The following is a 22318-nucleotide window of genomic DNA, read 5'->3' on the forward strand; positions in this document are numbered from 1 at the left end:
GACTCCTGTTTATGCAGATGTTGTGTTAATTATTATTATGTTTTGTATTTATTTTGTATTTGCATAACCTCCCAGATAATTTTACATTACTGTTATGCTATTATGCATTTGTGACTTGTTTGTCATTGTTATGTCATCTTTGTTGTATGTTTTGTTTACTGTTGTAATGTTTGTTGTACGTTTATGTTTTAAAAGTTTGAATTTTAAAAAAGCTTTATATTCACTTTCTATTTTGTAAGAGTTTTTATTATCTATTGGATTTTTTTTTTTTACCTCTTTCGTTTTCGGTACGGTTGTATGCTTTTATTTTGAAGTGTTTGCCGAGCCTGGTGGAGGGGGCGTGGCCAACCTGTTGACTTACCGTAAGTTATGTAGAACGGGACGTCACAGCCCGTCGCTGATTGGAGGAGAGGTCGTTGGGGGGCGTCCGAAATAATATAGAGCCGCCGAAGCGGCGGAGCGTCAGTTAAAGTCACCGGAGAGACGGAGAGAAGAAGACACCGCGAAGGTGAAGAAAGTGGACCATTTCTGTAAAACCTGTGCTTGTGTTGGACTATTCTGGGACACAAAACTGCTGCCTGAAGACACACCAACTACCCGCCGCTGGTTTTAAATCTCCACGACACTAAAAAGACACTTTAACGTTACTTTAAAAGACAAAAAAAGGACAACCATGCTCAACCTCTGCCTCGTGTTGATTTTATCTGCCTCCGTTTTTTCAGAGTCGGTAAGTAGTTTTACTAAAATATTCCTAAATTAAAGTTTCACCTTGTTTTTTGGTCCAATGCTAACTAAAGTAACCCCCCCACACCTCCGTGTTTAGATTGGGTTAGCCGTTAGCTCGACTGAGCTAGCTTTGATTTAACTGATTTTAATGTTTATTTAAACTCAAACTGACGCAGCTGAAGTTTAATGTACAAACTGGAGCACTTGGACACTTAGGAGTGTTGTTAGCCAGCTAGCTTCATCGCCAGTCCTGTGTGTGTGTGTGTGTGTGTGTGTGTGTATGTCCCTCTCCCCCAACACACACACACACACACACACACACACACACAGGCATCTACAGCCTGCTGCTATTATCCTGTATGGGGCCCGGATGGGGGGTAGCTGGCAAGTCACTTTTCCTGCCTGTGATGGGCCAATCACTGGGACATTTGGGCTGCTCTTTTTACATGAATGACTGTTTTTGATCACAGAAAAGTTGCCTTCCTCTCCCTGTTAAACAAACAGTAGGTGCATACCTGACTGTAGACCTGTTGTTGTTTTTGTGTCTTTTTGCCATAATGTTAGTGCTGGATTTGATTTGTTGAAGCAACTGACATCAGTTTAGAGACTTCAGAAGAGAGTTTGCAACTTAACCTGAGCGAATTGGCTTAATTGTCTTTCAAAAGCATGGGAAGAACCAGAAGAAATCACCCAGAAATTAGCAAGCAATTAAAAAAGTACAACAAAATTACCTGAACTTTATTTTCTTTAAAAAAAGAGAAGAAAGGCTATTTAACAATGACCCAAACATTTGCAAACAAGTGAAAAGTTACAAGAAAATTACATGAAAATAAGCAACAAAAAAGAAAAGTAAAAAAACAAACAACAAAATAACCTTAAGTACAACAAATATATTTAAATATTTCAAACATCCTTTTCTGTAACATGATTTTTAATATATAACTGTAAGAGTAAACACACACATATATATGTATATATTGTTACACATTTTTTAGTGTACATCCCATTAAAACATCCCTGTTGAGTGACCACTTTGTAAAACAGTCTCTGTTTAGTAAAGCGAAGGGCTGACTTAATGCCAAAAGAATTTGTGAGCTGAGGAGCGTCGCTGAACTGGAGGTGGCTGACAATTACAAATGTTTTCTTTCCCTGAGCACGGTGTAGTTTCCTGACTTTTAAGAGTCATTTGCTGTACTTTTTTATCAGGATGTGACCTTTCCTGGTTTGTTTTTGCAAACCTTTTCACATTATGTCACTTCTGTTTTGCTCTCGTTTCATGATGCATCAAGCCAGACTGCTGTCCTGTATAATATTGACACCATTATTCCTCCGCCACCCCAAGCATAACTTCACCATTAACTATTTATGAAATGTGTGTTACAATGTCGTGCTATGACCCAGTCGTGCTCTTCTCAGAGAAAGGTGTTGCCATGAGATGGTCGTGTTTGCGTGTCATGTGACCAGATATGATTATCATACCAGATTTATCTTTCCTATACATGCACGGACTCTTTATACCTGAGAAAACTGGTTTGATGTCTAATGAAAACATGCAGGGGGAAGACAATGAGCAACTTTGCAAGAAATGACCTACAATTAGCAAAAAAAATAGTAAAAGGTGACAAGAAAATAACCTGAAAACTAGGGAAAAGGAAATTATAGTTATATGGAGTGCTGATACAGGCGGTGTGGATGCCACCCACACACAAACATGCACCCTGCCCCCCCAGTCAGCCCAGTTGGTCAGTACAAATGGTGTGAAAGGGTGAATAGCAGCAACACACTGACTTTACCACCCACTGCAGGATGGAGTGTCTGTGATACAGCAGTGAAGTCTTAAAACGATTCAATGATACTAATAATCTTTATTTGTGTAGCACCTGTCATACATAAAATACAGCTCAAAGTGCTTTACATGCAAGAGTGCTGAAAATTAAAACCCAACGACATATCAAGATAACTAAATTATAAAATAAAATAATTATACAGCACATGGATACATAACTCATATATACATATATAAAAGAGAAATAAAACAACTAAAGAAAAAATAGTAATTTAATGCCCTGTTTTCACTGAAATGGTGAGTTTGTAAAAAAAAAAAAAAAAAAACATAGGCACCTCCTGCACAGTAAAAACTCAGCTCAAATATAGATTTTGTCACTGAGTTTGATATTTCTCACCTCCAGTGTTTTCAGAAACATGTTTTTGCTTACTGTTGGAGAGAACCGGTTGGTTGCCCTTATTTCACACAGATTCCACATTACGTCAGGTGCAGTGCATTGTGGTAGTTGTAGGATTTCCCTCTTAAGCAAAAGCGTCATTTTTCTGTTTTCTCTGGTCAAGTAGCACCAATATCAAAAGTATTTGGATCTTTCTGCTGCACAGACGGAGCAGTTTTATGTGAGAATCTTTATATCGCTGAAATACTTATTTCAAAACGATGCTTCAAAGGCGTGAACGTCACACGCTTCACCGTGACGTACGATGACACGTTGAAATTTAATGTTAATCCTGGACTGAGGAGCTGAACTTTGCCTGCCTTGAGGCAACTTTTTTTTCCCTCCAGCATGAGCCAGCGACTCCCAGCGAATCGCTCGCTGCTGGTCGGATCCGCCTCGCCTTTACAATCTGTTACATTCCTCAACGCCGTGTAGCTTCTGCTTGCTCACTCTGCCTCATCTCGTCGTCACCCCCCACTCCTTTTTTTTGATTTCCCCTCTGGAATGTGACCTCTGGTGACCTTGACCGCCCCCCTTGGGGATTTTGCACACTTGGAGGGATCTCAATAGGGCCCTGGGGCCTTTTCATAAGGGACACTCTCGCCTAGCGTGGATGCACCTACAACTTTCCCATTAAGATATGCTCTGTTTCTCTTTAAATGAGCTGTTCCTCTCCAGATTTTGGCGCTTGCTTCTTTGGTCGTCACTGAATCCGTCTCCCCGTCTGTCCCCGCTGTCCCTCTCCGTCTCTCTGATCAGTTGTCATTCTTAGGTAGGCCTCAGCGGCTTTTCTCTCGTCTTTTCTTTCTCTTTTTTTTACTCCACTCTCCTTTGATGGATACTTAGCCTCTGAGCTATGACAATCCTTCCCTCCCTCCCTCCAGCCCTTTCTTCTTCTCCCCACTGAGGTCATTATTGGTATGTGGGTTTGGCGTTCCCAGCTAATCGATGACAATGTTCTGCTAGCTGACAAAAGAACAAGCTCTGAATGCAGAAAGGGATTTTTTGGAGCCACAGGCATGATTGGAATGTTTTTATCAATGAGTTGGTTTTCCGATCAACTGGATGCAAAGAGACCTATAATGTCTTCAAGGTTTGTATGGTCGTGAAAAACGTGGAAAAGTTACGAAATTTACAAATATCAATTTTACAGGCTTGGAAGTGTTTTGGAAAACGCTGTAAAAAGTATACTGTAAAAAGTTTGGAAAAGTCATGGAATTTTGTTTCAAATTTGAAATTTTAACATCCAGCAATAATTTCCATTTTTACGGTTTCTGGCAGTGATAAATTGTGTAATGTTTGGTGATTTTTAATGAAAGTATATCTTCCGAATCTGTGGGCCTGCAGGTTTGGAAGTTATGTTTTCTCTACGAATCACCTTTTTTTTTTTTACAAAAACAAAAATACACTAAATCTATAAGGAAAACAAATCAAGCATATCATTTCTTTAAAATTCACCAAAAAAATTCTAAGAAAAAATGTATTATATAATTAAAAAAAAGAGCCAAAAGGGAGTATCGACAATGTACGGTCTTTAAGATTTGCCTCAAAGTCGTGGGATTTTATTGGTGAAATTGTGTCGTTCTTGCTTCATTTAGAAAAGTCTTTTGCGGCCAGAGTCCTAAGAAAACCTTTTTTTAGTGGACCATTTTGATTTGTTGTGCTCCGACTGAGGCCTCATGGGTATTTTATCAGTTTGTCCAAGATAGACCGGGCCAAACAAATCCTGTTCTTCGTGGCTTTTTCCATTGACCTCAGCATTTTCTGCCCATGTATGGGAGCACAAGTCGCTACGAGTCCTTCGTGGCCGAGCACTGGGTGAAGGTGAAAGATAAGAAAGTACAGTAGTTTCTTGAATAAATAAAGGCACACAGGGGCCGAGCTGTCCGACTAATTGTGTCATCTATTGGACAAAAGCAAAAAAGTCTCTTCTTACTTTAATGTGGTTTTCATTTCAATTAGCAGTGTCAAATCACCTTAATTTACCAAATGTGCTTGAGATGGCAACTGGCAGCGGTTAATCAGGGTTAAAAAATCCTCTTTGCTGCAGAGTTAATCCGTGTTTCACCACCAAAAACCTCGGCTTGTTGCTTTTGGAGCCTTGTGGCTGAGTCCATTTGTTATATCTTGTTGGAATGTCGCTGGTTTTGCATTTAGCCTCTGAATCATTTGCACGAGAATGAGCCAGGTTTTTTTTTTGAAGGAAGTTTTTTTTTTTTTTTTGCATGCTGGGGTGCGCTGAAAGCCTGTGCGGTGAAAAGAGCGCAGGGAAGGAGGGAGGGAAAGAGGGAGCATGATAAATAGTATCACTAGGATGTAATAATGGTTCCTGCATTGCTGTCCGCTGGTCTATAAAATCCCTTTGGGCCGAGGAATGTTGGCACAGAGAGAGGAGGTTTTTGTCCTTCCTGCCTGTGATGGAGAGCAGTCGAGAACCTGATTCTCCCCCTCCCTCCACCCCTTTCAACCACTGCATATTCTGGCAGTTGTGCCGGGAACTATATGAATACATTTAGGGCAGAAGTCGACCATAAAACCCCCTCCTACTCTGTTTTGATCACTTTCATACGACTGTTTTTGGACTCTTTTGTGCTGGAGTCACTTTCTGGTTAAATATAGTGTGGAGGCTTTATAGCAGAGCTTTTAAGTATAAAGAGCTGCAACTAAATATTACTTTCATTAGGGATTAATGGTATGACTGTTTTCTCGATGGTGCCACAGGGATGATGTTTTTCTGTTGGCTGATGCAGAAGTTCACATCGTCCTGGTTCCATCACTTAAAGGCCAAAGGTATTCTTCCATTGGATATTCAGCTCTATCATCAGACAGTAGCTATTTTGTTTAACTTTAATGTTCTTATTTAACTTTATTGTAACTGCAGATCATTCATATTTGTTATTTTAGTAGTTAACATAAGTTTGCAAATTTTGCCCATTAAAATATGTGGGAACCCCAATTGAAATAGTTTCTCACAGACTTTATCGAGATGGTTTGATGATCAAACATTGTAACTAAAACTCTTCAGCTCCGCTACACACATTTTTAACTTTTAAAGGCAACAGCAATTACCCATTGAGAGTATCAATATCTTTTGAAGCAGTAGATTAACCTTTTGAAACCCGAGCAAATTGGCTTGATTTCTTCCCAAAAAGGACAATGATGAATTGTTGAAGAGTTTCAGCTCCACAGGTGTGTGAATGCATGTTCTTGTTTACGTCGACGGCCTGGGAAACAGCAGTTTTCTCCAGAGCCACCTCGCCCGCTCTGAAAGAAAAGCTGTTGCGGCTTTGTGGCGGACAAGTAAAAATCCAGAGGGTCATGGCAGAACATGGAATATGAGCCTCGCTGTGTTTCCATTGGGAAATGTATCAGTGAGCCTGGAGGGAGGCCGTTTGATCCTGCAGCCCCACCATACCTTGTCATACTCTGACAGATGGTTATTCCAGGCCTGAAGCCAGACTCTCAGCAACTATCAGGGCTGATGCACTCAGTGGTGTTTTTCCCCCGAGCGCAGCAGATGTATCTGACTTGAAAATTGGAGGGAGGGAGCATGAAATGTAATAATGAAAATGCTCCACCCAGGCGCTGTGCAACAAAATCAAATATACCAATAATGCTGACTTTTATGTCTCTCTTTGTAATGTGGTTATATTTCAGGGGTGTTTATCAATACTTTCAGAAGACATTTACTCAAAACTTTCTAGAAATGGCCACTGTGGCTCTTACGGCTGATTCCTCGATGTCAGGAGTGTGTAATTTTTGTTATGTAACATAATTTTAAACATTTAATCAAAAGAGTTGTTTATGTAGTTTTTACATTTTTATTTTATTTTTTAATAATATCAAATAATTCTTAATAATAGTCAGGCCATTTGCTTGTCACCTTTATTTATTTATTTATTTGCAATCTATAGGCCAAGTTGTTTAAAAGAAATCAAACCCATTTTCTCAGGTTTCAGAGGCTTGTGAAATGCATCTGAGTGCAGCACATGAAAACTGATTTCAACCCAGGTGTTAAGGGGTTAATTAATGGATTATTCAATCTACATTAATCATTTCAGTCATTTTTCAACTGAAACTGTCAAATATTTTCTGGTTGTAACTTCTCAGATGTGAGGACTTACTGTGTTTCATTAGAATTGTTGTGGTGTTCTCTGGAAATATACCTCCCTGCAAACAAATTGATGTCATTTCTGTTGACTTCTTTCATACCGTTCACAATACACGCATGCACAAGCACGAACACACACACACACACACACACACACACACACACACACACACACACACACACACAGCCTCCAGAGATCATAGAGTGCTTTTGGGTGGTATGAGGGCTTCCCCTCATTCAGACATCCTTCCTGACAAATGTGTCTCAATAATACAGCACCTCTTTGATGTGGTGTGTGTGTGTGTGGGTACGTGTGTGCGTACAAGCAAATGTGTCCCAGTATCTGTGTGTGTGTGTGTGTGTGTGTGCACTTGTGTTGCTCAGTCTATTTGCACATTTGTATTACAGTGTGTGAGGTCTACCTCTTCAGGCCACCAGTGGCTTACTCAGTGGATACAGTGGGTGTACACGGCTCTGCCGCAGACAAATATGACTTTTTTTTTTTAGAAAAATTTGATGTCAGTCGAAAGACAGAAATAAACAAAAGAAAGCTGCATGGATGAAGGCTAGTGAAAACATAACATTCACAACATACAGTCTCTCTCAATCTCAGTGCTGACTAATTTGGATCAATGTTTGAGCGTTGCTTCGACAGAAACGGACGGTATTTCGCGGTATCGTTTCATTGCATGTCGCTGGTTAAGGGGGCTAAAGTAACATTGTTGTTGGGTGTTGTGTTTTCATCAGTTGCCAATGGCGAATGTTACCTTTATCATTACATTAAAACCCCATATGTTGGATATGGATGTTGGATGTTTTTTGGTGCAGTGGAAAAGGGGACTTCAGCGGGCACCCCAGTCACTAAATTTATTGTCAACAACAGAGGCCACCATGTCCGTTTCAAATCAGTTGAGCTCTGATGAATCTGTGGAGGTGTTTAGTCTTTGTGTGTGTGTACTAGTGTTTACTATAGTAATGAAGTGATGGAGCTGCCATCACCTTTTAAGAGCATGTTTTATTGCTTTGAGAAGCACCATGTTGTGCTGCATGTTGTGAATTGTATAAAAATGCTTCATTAATACTGCTGCAGGTCAGAAACCACATTTTTTTAGTAGAGATGAAGAGATTTCTATTTTAATCACTTGCTGATGTTGTACGTTTTTGCATAAACTATGTGAACTTTAAGTTAAGAGAAGAGAAAAGTTGCTTATGGATGGTTTTCCAGCTCCAGCAGTGCTGTTACCACCGCCCGTCACAAATTATTACAGGGAGGTGTGTGAAATATATCCAGTGAAGGAATTTTCCCTTTTAATGCATCAGGAGCCATGCTGTGTGAATGTGATCCCTCCCTTAAACCCAGGATCATTTAAACATACTTAGGACATATTAGTAGGAGGGCGGGGCGACTTTAGGTGCTGGTCTGAAAACTGCTTCACTGCAGGAGTCGAACCTCGAACCTAGAAGAAGCATCCAAGCAGCGGTCGGCGGTTTGGCCTGAGATTTTAATTGTGTGTCTGTGAGTGCTGAGTGGCTTGGCTCCATTGTAGAGAGCAGAGAGGAATGTGGTGGCTGACTGAGGAGCCAAGGTCTTGGCTACTTCGCTGACCCACACAGAGAGACGCATTCCTCAGTCTGCCACACTCAACAGCAGCGTGCACAGCTTTAATACGGTCTGTCGCAGATAGCAGCTCGCTCATCTGTTTTTATATCTTTCAAAGGAGTAGTGTGACGTTTTGGACAGTGCATGCACTCGTGCTCCTGCTGAGAGTTGGATGAGAGGATTGATGCTACTGCCTTGGCTGTATATCCAATATAAAGCCAGGTTGTCTAGCTTAGCTTTAAGACTTGGCGCTAGGGCTGGTGTGAGGATCAGTATCTTGTGCTGAATCCCCACGTTCAGTTTCACTTTCCAGCTCCTCCATGTTTGTTTGTTTTTGTGCCGTGCGTTGTGCAGACGACCCCTCAGTCAGACATAAATCATCATCAGATGGATAATGGAAGAAGCTATCTTTATCTGGAAATACAAAGGCCCTTCTTATTATTCAAATTAAGCTAAAGTGAAGGTTGCTTACTGGTATTACTTCTAAAGAGTCGATTTAGGCATCTCATTATTGAAATGAATTGAGTCTTTGTGACTCATCTTCCACTATGAATGAATGGACGTCTGCACGTGTCCAAAAACACTTTCAAGTATAAATAAGTCCGTTAACTTCCATGACTCATCCATGCCTCTTTTCAGGCTTTTATTAAACACTGAGTTGATTTTGTTTTAGATGGATGTTTCCTGTTTTCCTGCCTTTTTCTTATTATTTCCTGCCATTTAAAGCCTGAAGTCGATCTTTCAGCTGATAATAACTCCCCAGTAGCTTACATTTAGGCTATTGGGCTGTAATGTCTTTGATCTGAAGCAGAGATATGCTCGCCTGAGGGAGTAACATCAAAGAGATGGAAGAGCGGGAAGACATTAGAGAGTCTGTACGAGTTTGACTCGCTGCAGGCGTTCGGCTCATGCATCCCATCGGTCATAGATTTGGTTTTGACAGGGAATCATGCAATTGACATGGCAGGATTCATCGATGGGAGGAAGTGACCAATAAAGGCCATTACGATAAGACCGGGGACGTTCCCTCAGGAGGCGCTCATCAAAACTCAATTAAGCTTATCAGTGGAGACTGAATCAACACTGTCTGCTGCACAGCTGGCCCATCTGTGCGGCTTCAGTTTTATCTGGAGCAGTCTCTAAAGGAGTCCAATAGAAAACCAGTGGTTCAGGTCACTGTCAAAGCTGAAACTGAGTAATATTTGTCTTTTTGATAAAGAGGGAACAGCCCTGATTGACTCATGCAGCTGAGTTAATCACATAGGTCAGTGATTATAGCTGTGTAGTAATTATGTCCACAGATCTCGTCATACAAGCCCAACCTCTTCATCTGCACGTTGTCAGGATCGAGGTCTGTGTGTCATGTTGCCATAGAGTCTCACATGGTGCTGGTAGGTGGAAATACTGCTATAGATAGACCAGGCGTAGGTAGAAGGAATCTAGAGCTCGGCTGTCAGAGCAAAAGGCAAAGGTATGAGTGTGTTTTTGGGTGTTGAGTTCCAGTGCGGTCCAGCATGCAGCAGTCTGTACGTTTACATGCACAGTTAAGTTGAGCTACCGTTAAAGCTCGATTAAGCCATTTCATTAGACTATTGTCTTTGTCCCAGTATGCAAGCACTGGGGGAGAATCCATTTATTGATGGAAGTGTGTCTGACTTCTCTACTATTGGACCTTCTTCCTGTTGACCTGTTACAACACAGACCAAAGTTATCAAGGTGCAATTGCATGCTGAACAGTGACAACGTAGATAACTTCCTGTCCCAAAGGTTTTAGGTAGAAACATGGTTTATGCAGGATCAGCTGCACTGAATAAAACGCTCAGCTTTTAACAAAGTAATCACCCCACAATAGATCACTTGTTATGGGGCCCTTTGGAGCCCATAAATTCAAGAACTTGGACTCCTGAAGTGGGTGCGTGAAGGTTCATCTCACATGTGTGCGTGCCCTTTAGTAGAGTTACATCAGGGGTCAGAAGTGCATCTTACGAGCAGACCGGGCGACACAATACGTGGTGCAAATCTTGCTGGCTCAAGTATCACCCAGCAGCAGGAGGGGGAGGGGAGAAGTTGAAAAACAGGATGGGAAATGGAGGGAGTGAAATGTGGGAAGGCAAAGACAAGAAAGGAAGGGAGGTTGTGAGAGAGTTTAGACTTCAGATCCATACCTTCTGTTTTAGTTTATTTTGGCTCCTGAGGTCATTTTAGGCCAAAACTGGCTACTGAATGTAAACGAAGGTGGAAAAAAAGGTTTAAAAACCACAATTATTGTCTTTTCTTAAAAAGGTCAAGAGACGTTGGACATCACAAAGAATAAGGAAGCACATTCCTGCGTGCTGGTGTTTCTTTTCTGTCTTTTCATACTTTGTACCTCCTCCACGCCGCCGTGTGAATGGACCAGATGCCTCTCTGTGTGCCGGCAGATGGAGGGATTGTTTCCTCAGTTTAATGAAGGGAGGCTGCTGGAGGCTTATCCCCGGTTACCTTGGTCATTGATATGCTCTTGAGGAGTCCACTGGCATTGTTTGACGTCAATGGAAGGGACAAACCCAAAGGCTGGGTGGCGGGTGTCTTGACAGACTGCCTTTCAGTGGATGTGGACAATTGGGGAACTCGAAAGTTTAGGACCTCCATGCTGAGAGAGGCAGGATAAACAAGGACAGGACAGGACAAGAGGCTAGACTGAGGGATGAAGTGTGCTGCACGACGGGAATCAACAGTTTTTTATTATTATTATTATTTTCATTGGACAGTCTTTCATCAGCCAAAGACAAGATGCTCCAGAACAAAAGTCAGTTTCAAATATCCCCAAATTACTTATGCTTACTTTCAATTTCCAGAGCTGTAATGTTAGAAATATAATACTCTAAATGAAATGCCAGTATTTGCACCGACTGCTGCTTTGGAAATGAAGAGTGGAGAACTCATTGTTGATGCATGTTGTGGTGCAACACTCAATCAAATGCTCAGTATGTAGTGCGTCACCACCACAAAGAGAAATGTTATTTCCCAGTTCTCTCCATTAAATCCATTTGGTTTGGCTGTAATCCACATCCGGCTGCTTATCAGCTGTGGCACATGAGGCAGAATATATGAGGCTGTGAATCACTGAGGGGAGGACAAAATGGTATCTGTTTGGGCCGTAAGTGGCTTTTTAAAATGGCTGACAAATCATGTGGTTGACCAACTTTACATCCAGAGTTTAGCACTGAAGTGCAATTTTTTAATATTTGATATACTGACACAATATTTGAAAGCGTCATGAACGTACCTTTGGTTTCTCCTCAGAACAGTGAGCAGATGGTGTGGAGGATCCTCCACTGGCACTTTTTTGGATCAACAAGCTCTATTTTGATGCTGTTTTATGCACTCTGGCACCTTATGGATACTTAAAGTACAAAAACAGTTCTCAGTGTGAATCACTGTGAATCACTTTATTTTTGTTGTGAATTAGAAAATGGTTTGGGGAGCCACCCAGCACTCTTATCGCGGCCCAGATTTGCCCTGCAGGCCGTAAGTTGAGTGCCACTGTTGTACATGATGTATGTTGTTCAGTTGTCGGGGATGTTTGGGTCAGCCTTTCTTGGCTTCGCTCTGAACCACACTGCGCTCTGCTGTGAAGCACGTAGTCAGAGTTTGTGCTGCTGAGCCCATTAAGGCTGTTTGTTGTGAACACTTTGGGCTCAATACGAGGGCGTGACAATGTTTCCTCTCTGCTTGTTTGGGCAGTGAGGTTCAGGGATAATGACTGTGGTTTCTCAACTAATTAATGAATATTTTGTAGTTGGAGAAGGAGATTTATATTCATGTTTTTTTGAGTATCTTGTGTCATTTTTTTCAGTTCAGTTGATAGAGTTTATGAAATTTATTGACACTGAAATCCAATACTTTGCCAGCAGGCAGCCACGACTGGCTCACGTTTAGGGTAAAATCACCATGTGAGAGCTGATTTTCGCGTTGACTTGGTTACATAATCTCTAATCAGGCTGCTCTTTCTGTCTCTTCACCAGTCGAGGCTGGTTCGGCTGATGGTTGGTGTCAGATGCACGCATATTTGTGCAATGATTAAGTATCACGTTGCTTCCATCCTTTCCGTAGTGTTATTAATAAGTCTTAATTAGTCTTCGGGCTGTTATTGCACATAGATTTGAGTTGTGTGAAGATGAGACCTCCTGTTTCTTCCCCTGCTCTGTGTTGTGGGTGCGCTGTCCCCGAATACATTTTTGGACTGGGAACAGAGCGAGCTTGTTTTTGTCCCAGCGGACTGGAACTTGGCCTCAGTCCCATCCTGGCTCTGCTTCCTGGGAGAATATAGTACAGGTGGAATATCCCCCACATCTGATAGTAAATTTAGTGGCTGCCATCATAACAAAAATCCTCCGGCTTTTGATCCTTTTCTTCCCGCTCTGTCTCACTGAGTCAACCTGTTGGGACAAGTCTCCGTCAGCCTGTAAGACGCTCGTTTCAGAGCACACCGGGCTGTCCATAGGGGAGTCTCTTTAAAACACCTCCCTGGGACACAAATGCACATCCACATTTCACCGTAGGAGGCTGTAGAGGTCAGCCAGGAGGAAGGGCTTTATTGACACTGCAGGACCTTGACAGGGACAAACATATTGGCTTTTCTGAGTATTGAACCTGTTGTCTTTCGCTTATCAGACTGTGGGGAAGTCAAATGCCAGCAGCGCTTTAGTTTTTAATACTGAAGGCAACATTAAAAGGTATTTATACAAATAAATATATTGAGAAAACCGTTTTAAATAAAAAATGCAATAAATTTACACAACAAAGCTATTATTTATTTTGACTTTAACTTTGAGCCCATTGAAACAGTCCGTCAGTGCATATATTGGTATATTTGCTTGTGCTGAACAGCTGAAATTGTTGTTAATAGTTAACAGTCAAAATAGTTAAAAGTTAACAATCAAAATAAAAAGCTAGAAGTTAACAATGAAATAGTGATAGAAGTAAACAATTCAGGTCGCGAGATTAAAAAAGTTACCTAGAAGTAAACAAATGAAGTAAACAGTTGAAATACTATGATAAAAGTAAACAACTCAAATTTCCAGCTAAAACTGAACAACTGAAATTAGCGAAAAGTAAACTGTATAAATGTTAAGTTTCTAGCTAACAAGCGAAATAGTCGGCAGAAAATTCTGGGTTCATGTCAGACAATCAAACTTATCAAAAAGTTGTTTTTGGGGCCATTAAAACGTGCTCCTCTCCAAACAGAAAGTAGTGCAGAGAAGAAGAGGCCTCGGGGAGTGATGTGGAATATGAGTGAATATGACTCACGCTGGCACTCACGGTCGAACGAGCCTGACTCAGATGGATCCATATTATCATCTGAATGAGAGCGTTTCCGATAATGTGACTCAGCGGGCTCGTTCCAGCACGCCGCAGCAGCGGTCGCCTTCCATCTGAATGGCTGCGAGGAAATGAAGAGACAGTAGTCACCATTTTAACGCTTAGGATTAAGTACACACACACTTACAAAGCCATGCAAGCATTCACACACACACACACACACAGGATCACACTGTGTCCATGTGTAGGGTTTAAATGAGGACAGAAAGGAGCAGTGGTCCATAACCGGGGGGACTCGAACCGCAGGGGGCTCCTCCTATAGTTACCACGGATACGAGGAAACATTGTGGAGGAGTTTAACTAATGTGGAAACAAAAACAGAAGATTTAATGAAAGAAGGCGTTTGTGGCGTGATGCTGATCTTCAGTGTTTGTATAACAAGTTACCAGCTGTGAAACTGCAACTGCACAGAAACCGTCTCCTGCCGACCTGAGGCGGATTACACGTGACAAGAGTCAGCTGAGAGTAATGCACAAACAATCAAAGTATTACACTAAAGTAAACAATTACAATAAAAAACTGCAAATAAACCATTTAAACCGAAAAGTCAACGGTATAAGTGTTAAGTTAAAAGCAAACAATAGTTCAAAGTGAGCAGTATAAAAAGTAAGATAAAAGTAGACAATTTAAATAATTGCTAGAAGCAAGCAGCAAAAATAGTTAAAAGTTAACTGTATATACATAGTAACTAAAAGTACACAGCTACAATAGTAACTACAGGTAAACAGTTCAAATAGTTAAAAGTTAACAGTAGAAATAGTAGCTAAAGGTAAAAAATTAAAATACATAGCTAAAAGTAAACAACTGATATATTTAAAAATAAACAGAAAAAAATAGTCAAAAGTTAACAGTTCAAATAGTTAAAAGCATAAATACTAACTAAAAGTACACAGTTACAATAGTAACTACAGGTAAACAGTTCAAATAGTTTGAAGTAATTGAAGTATGAAGTAATAATTGAAGTAATTATAAATAGTAGCTACAAGTTAACAACTGAAATACTAAGATGGAAGTAAATAATTAGATTTTCTAGCTAAAGAATATAGTCTAATATATGTAGCTGTAAGTAAATGTAAATAAGCTAACAGGAATCAATAAAAATGGTTAAAGTTGGATAAATTATTGAACATCCACCTGGTACAAATGAGCTAAACTCTGGCAGTTTAATTGTATTAAGGAGAAAAAAAATGGAATAATGTCCATGATTACCGGTGTTTTTAAAGATTACATGTGAAATAATCTCTGGTTTAAGTACTTTGAATTTATTTATTTAATTGTGTTTTTTTGTAATTTAGTGAAAGAGGAACTCACACAAACAGAAAGTGACAGAAATAATAATAAAAAAAGGAATAAATGGAGTCAATTTAGGAAGAAAGACACTGGTGTGTGTGTGTGTGTGTGTGTGTGTGTGTGTGTGTGTGTGTCTTTACCTTGTTGCTCAGAGGAGTCTCAGTAAAATGGCCACCCTTGTTTGAAGCCCTTGTGCAGTCACAGCGGGACATCCCCTCCCCTCCTCCCTGAGATATAGGCTACTTTTTAAGAGGGAGGCAGAGAGGATTACCTTCAAACACACATTGTTACTATGCCAAGTGTTTGAGCACACACACACACACACACACACACACACACCACACGCACACACACACACACACACACACACTGCTCGGAGGCCCCCGGCAGGCTTACCCAGCAGCTAACCCTTAAATGAAGACCCCTTACAGACTCAGATGGAAGTCATTATGAGGAGAGCTCATGATGTCAACACAGCACGGTGTGTGTGTGTGTGTGTGTGTGTGTGTGTGTGTGTGTGTGTGTGTGTGTGTGTGTGTGTGTGTGTGTGTGTGTGTGTGTGTGTGACAGTAAATGAGGATGTTGTGGGAAGCCCAGGCATGTTTCCAGAGTGATTTGTGGTCGGCTTTTGTTCTCAGTAAATGGAAGGTCTCGCTGAAAAAACGCTTGGCGCTCCGCTCGCTCGCTCGAGCATCTTCAGTCCTGTTTTTGTTCAACAAATCACGACACAGAACCGAAGCGGTCACACGGAGACAAACACGCAGAGCGATGGGTGAGACGTTATCGGTGGAGCCCGACCGATTCATCGGTCATTATCGGTCGATATCAGCCTCTCACAGAGATATCGGAGCATATATATTAGCGTATATTTTTTCTGATATGCAGCGATAGGAAAACTTTTTTCAGACCATATGATGCAGAAAATGCTTGGATGGTTTGGAAATGGTCAGTACTGATGTTTATTTAGCTATTTATTTTTATTGTTTTTATTCTTTATTTGAATTGTTAGTGAAGACTGATGCTGAACACATACGGTGCTGGTGTTTATTTTTATTTTTATTTATTATTTTTTTGTTTGTGTTTAATTTTCAATAAGTAAATTATTAAATAAAAGTTCATAATATAAAAGGCAATAAATATTCAGGAAAAGAAAGAAGCTGGAACCAGAGGATATTCATTACTTTTGTTTTAAATATGTATATTTATTGAACTGAAACTGATAAAGAGAAAAAGAGTAAATCGTGTTCAGTCATTTTGTCTTAAAAAAAAGTGTGTTTTCAACACGACACCAAAAGTCTTCACCGTGTTTTAAACCGTATTCACACCAACGATTTTTAGTGAATGTGAGTGAAGAGGGATGCAGTGCCATTTTTCTTTTCTCAGTTTTTCGTTTTCATCCTGACGGTCAGTATTTTCTGGATCTGATTTTCACTCTGTAGAAAACAACTTTAAAACAACAAAAGCAGATTTATGTAAAAAGCGTTCGGGAATTTCAGCGTGGATGAAAAACTTGAAAAAGACTTTTTGAACGAGCCGCTCTGCAGGTTTAGGACGAGGTGTTGAGCTTTTCTCACCTCGTTTTACCTCCCGACCCTCTGTTTAAGAGAGCCTTAATGCTGATTAACTCTGTGTGTGTGTGTGTGTGTGTGTGTGTGTGTGTGTGTGTGTGTGTGTGTGTGTGTGTGTGTGTGTGTGTGTGTGTGTGTGTCCATGTTTTAATCCCATTCACACTGCTTACTGAGCAAATGGTCAATGAAATTAAGTGCTGTAATGTGATTAGAGGAGGCTGATGTGTCTTCATTATGTTAATCTTCGTGGTGATTACAGCGACAGCAGCTTCACAAACCAGCAGAGTCCTTTAATTCACGCACGGCTGCATCTAACCCTTATTTTCAGTATTGGTAAATAACAGAGTATTTTTATTGTATATAATATTTATATATATTATTATTATTATTATGTAGATGCTTTTAATACGCGTCTTTATTTGCCATCATATCAGCTGGAGACAAACTCTGCAGCTCTCGCCAGCTGGATTCAGAAACGGATTTTTCTCTCCCAGAGCGGCGTTTTGTGTGTGTGTATTTATCTCGACGTTTACGTAAAATGTGGATGTTTTGGGCTTTTTCGACGATCTAATGAATTCACAAGTCATTTTCCTTTAAGCTTAAATAAACGGCCCGGGAGCATGGGGCGCTCTCTGGTTAGTCTGGTAATATGCAGGTTAAGTTAAGTCGGGATTTCCGCTGCTCTCGGGTCGTGTAACCACCGCGGAGTCGGTAATTACTGTTTTTCTGTTTTTGGCTCTTCAGGTTGTGTCAGTTCATCCAGCGTGACAGACTTTTCTGTCGTCTGCGGTTTAGAAAACCTCCAGATGATGGCTGGTTACCCGCCAAAAATGTTTAGTTGGTGGTGAACGGTGCTTTCTCAGTGCCTGGAAATTTTCATTTTATTTATTTTTTTATTCTGTCTTTTTGGAAGCTAACGGCATTGTTCTGTTGTCGGTGATGTCTGCAGCTCCACCTCTTCGCTCCAGAGTCAAAATATCTCAACAGCTAATGAAGAGATGGCTTTTTATTCTGCTCAAATTAAAGTCGTGTCCGAGTCTCGTAGAGCTGTTATTATGTCGAATTCTTTTTATCTGTGTTAACCCTTTAAAACCCGGAGCGATGTCGCTTTGATGCTGCTCTCAGACGCCTTTCACGAGGATTTAAACCGTTGAACCTCAAGCAAACAGGTGCAGTTTCTTTAAAAAAGACATGAGGGGAAAAAGCAATGAGAGACTTTGTAAAAAATGTTCCACAAGAAATTAGTAGATTTAGAAAATTATTTTTAAAAAGCTGGGGAAAAATGTTGAGGGAAATAAAATAAAGCTGGGGGAAAATTATATTTATAATTACATATTTGAAATTATGTTACACAATTCTATATAAGTTTGAAGCACTTTCCCACTTCATCAGATCATTTCTTTGTTTTTTTGTTTGTTTTGTTTATTCTTCCATATTTAAATTTGTTATACAATTATATATAATTTTTTTAAGCACTATTCCCAGGTCATTTCCATCTTTTGTTTTTTTTGTTAATTTTCTTGTGCTTTTTACGTATGTTTTTCTAATTTTTGGGTCATTTCCTTCGTGTTAAATATTTGTCCAGCGTGTCCCTCTGACCCCTCTGTCTCTGGTGTCCCAGCAGGTGAGGGAGACGGAGACCTGGATGCCCATGAAGACAACACAGACGGTCGCCATGTCAACACACCATGACCACCTGGAGTCATCGGGAGACTCCTCCAACGGCTCCGACTTCGGCTTCACGGACGACGAAGACGACAAAAAAGACCAATACGACCAGGACGACGACGATTACTACGACGACACGCTGTACGATGACGAGGACGAGTACGACGAGTTCTCTGGATCTGGTGACGGAGGTCGGTCTCTACAAACACTTGACAACATTTTAAAATTGAAAGCGGATGTTTCTTATAAAAATGCAGGTTTCCTTCATGAATTCTCTGATTAAACATTAAGATTAAATGAAGAATCTGCTTTTTTTCCGCAGCAACAACTGCGTCACCTGGAAAAGAGTCCAAGCCGTCAGTGAAGGTGAGAAAAGAATAATTATTTTTAAAAAAGGGGGAGAAAATACATATTTCGCGTTGTTGTGGGATTCATTTTTCTTAGTCACATTTGTGCATTTCCATTCAGCTTTTTCATGATATTATGAACCCGTTTGTAGACTAAATTAAAATGATTTAAAAATGCAGCGTGATGTTGCTGAAATGTAGGATTTGACCAAATCCAGGCTTCGTACGGTCACGAAAAACCTGTAAAAGTTTATAACAACATATGATGTTTTTCAAGGACAGTCAGAGCTGTAAAAATCACATTCGAACCTCTGTTTTTATAGTTTCTAGCTGTGATAAATGTTGTTATTTTTGGTTAAAAAAAAAAAAAAAAAAAAAAAAAGCCTACCAAACCCTTTTTTAAGAAAAAAAATCCCCCTTTTTTTCTTTAAAAATGACATTTAAAAAAAAAAACAAGGGAAAAGAAATTAAAATTTCCTTTCAAAAAAAACACCAGACATTTTTAAAGAATAAAATAAATGCCAATGTTTTTCCTTAAAAATTCACAAAACCTTTTTTCTCTAAAACTTGCAAAAACATTTTAAAGAAAAAACACCTTTGGAAACCGTGAGCCCGCAGGTTTGGGAAGCGTGTTTTCTTAAACATTTGATGGTAAAATAAACAAAAATACAACATTTAAAGTGTTATGTCCCACCGCAGCGCTCACAAATCTCATGACTCGGAAAAGTCCTGAAAATTTTCTGGTAAAAATGTGAATGTTTACGAATCTGTCCTTCCGCAGCCTGACGTGAACGACAACAAGATCCCGGAGTTGGACCGTCCGGTGCAGCCGACCGTCAACGAGGTGAGCATCGTCCGGAACAGCAACGAAATCCCGGAACTGAGGAACGAGCCGGAGCCCAGCGAGGAGCACCCCCGTCCAACGTCCTCATGTCCCACGCCAGCGACGACAGCATCTTTAACAAGACGGAGGTCCTCGCAGGTCAGTACGCGTCCCGAGTGACCGTCGATGTCTCGATCCGCCAGCAGCGGTGAAACAAAGAGTTAAAATGTGTTGCTCGTTTTTCGGTAGATTCCTCTTCAGTTGTTTATTGTCTTTTTCCCACGTTTAAAAATTCAGTTTGAGATTTTCAGAGACAAATAGTTTTGAAACTGAGTTCCTGCTATCTTTGAGTTTTTATTTCCGTTTCGAAAGAAATCGAGTCGATTTTCACGAGTTTCAACGGTCAAATTACGTTAGGTGCTCATTTAATGAAACACATTTTTAAAAAGTTCAGTAAAAAAATATTGGTATGTGATTGTATTTATACATTTTTTAAAATATTTTATATTTAGATTATTTTTATATATATTTTATTATTTGTATATTACATTATTTATATTATTTATTTATTTCACTTTGACCCCTAACAGAAGAGATTAGCTCCCACAGCACAAACTAAAAAAAACAAAAAACAATGTAAAATTATTTTTTAAATGAAAAACGAGTGAACTCTCATCAGCAAAGCGTGAACTGTAAGAGTTCACATTTGAGACATTTTACATTAAAGATAATGTTTACAGACACTTAAACATGCAGCGAGTCACTTTGATGTGGGAACAGTATCGCTGCTCCTTAAGTTTAAAATAAAAGGAGGATTTTAAAAGTTTTTGAAGTCTAACGTCTCTCTCTCTCGTCTCCTCCAGCTCTGATCGCGGGCAGCGCCGTCGGCCTGATGTTCGCCGTCCTCCTCATCCTCCTCCTCATCTACCGCATGAAGAAGAAGGACGAGGGCAGCTACGACTTGGGGAAGAAGCCCATCTATAAGAAAGCCCCGACCACTGAGATCTACGCGTAGACCCTGACCTCACACACACACACACACACACACACACACACACACACACACACACACACACACCCACCTCAACCCCTTAAAAACCCAATCAGGGCCAGCGCGTGGCCTCGCAGTGCCTCATCATCACCGTACCTCCTCACTTTTCTGCGGCAGATTGACGCTCGATAGCGAATCAGGAGAGAAGCCCAGACGACACAATCGACTGACTCCTCCTCCTCCCTGAGGTCATATTATTGGTGCTCTCTTAACCAATCAGAGGCTTTGTTAGTCCTCTTGTCCCTCTCTTTTTGTCAAACAAGGAAAAAACAGGAGTGGACGATTTCAGCTGCGGTACATTTTGTGTTTTTATTTTATTATTTTGTCCCCATGTCAAGAGAAAAAACAACAGAACTTCACGTCTGAGGACTCGGAGGACTCCTCTCCCTCATCGTGCCCCCCCCCCAAACCCCGTCTTCCAGTTTCAAACACTAACGCTGTGCAATGACTCTCGTCTCGGTACACATTAACGGTCCAGTTATTTATTTCCCCTCTGTGTTTCCTCTCAGCCTGTTTCTTGGACTGCAGCTCCTCACATTACTGTAGACTTTTATGTGAACATTTTTATTAGATTTTTTTTTTTTAAAAAAAGAACTCCTTGTAATGCAGAGAGATTTTTTTTTCTATTAAAGATCCCATCGTGACGGGAAAGAATTGAGCTCATGTTGTTGAAAATTCATTTTGATTTGAGAGATTTTAAATCACTGTGATGCTGTGTAGATGTACTCCCTGTCATCTGTCAAAACTCGTGAATCGTCACAATGTATATTTTTCCATTTTTAGCCTCCTGCAGCGACAGCGAGGAAAAACAGACAAACAAAGGGTCAGGACGTATTTGCAAATGGTTATTTCTGCTACACAGAAGCATCATTAAAACCACCTGAAAAGATTTCGTTTTTTCTTTGAACAGTCTGACATGTTTCGTTTCTTCTCGTGTGGGGAAAGTCCCGTCAGTCTGGCACGCAGCGCCTGATATGTAAGCTAAACTAATCCGGAAAAAGAATTTGCAAATACTGTATGACCCAGATTTCACACACACACACACACACACACACACACACACACACACACACACACACACACAGCGTGCGTGTTGTCCTTTGCTGCCCGTTTGGAAGATGTTTTACCTCTATAATAATTACCGCTGTGCCTCCAGGGTTTGTTTTCTGTTATTATGGTGAACTCGACTGGAGTTAAACCGACATGCTCCTACAGGGCGACACACCTACATTCCTCTCTCTCTCACACACACACACACACACACACACACACACACACACGCGCAGCTCAGTCATGTGTGAAGGGAGCAAAGATTCGACACCATGACGCTGGAGCTGCCGACCCTCTTTCACAGTAACACTCGAGCTTAAAGGAATAGTTTTGCATTTTGAGAGTTTGAAATGTCTGTTCAATGTACAAATGGTTAGCTTAGCTTAGCATAAAGACTGGAAACGGAGGGAAACAGCTAGCCTTACTCTGTCAAAATAAAAGCTGAAAAGCTCCCGTACGCCGACGATGAGCCGCTGTATGCACTAAATTTTGGTTTGA

The 22318-nt window shown here is 40.6% G+C and overlaps 1 protein-coding gene across 1 annotated transcript; it reads left to right on the forward strand.

Annotated features, from left to right (window-relative positions):
* The first annotated feature begins 462 nt into the window (after positions 1–462).
* On the forward strand, positions 463–21677 carry sdc4 (syndecan 4). The gene is given in 6 exon segments (XM_042510883.1): positions 463–727; positions 18506–18740; positions 18872–18915; positions 19678–19809; positions 19812–19878; positions 20583–21677. Coding segments are annotated over 6 exon segments (684 nt in total). The 5' UTR covers positions 463–673; the 3' UTR covers positions 20735–21677.
* The last annotated feature ends 641 nt before the right edge of the window (positions 21678–22318 follow it).

This window comes from Plectropomus leopardus, chromosome 2 (genome assembly GCF_008729295.1).
Source record: "Plectropomus leopardus isolate mb chromosome 2, YSFRI_Pleo_2.0, whole genome shotgun sequence".
In the NCBI taxonomy this organism is placed as follows: Eukaryota; Metazoa; Chordata; class Actinopteri; order Perciformes; family Serranidae; genus Plectropomus; species Plectropomus leopardus.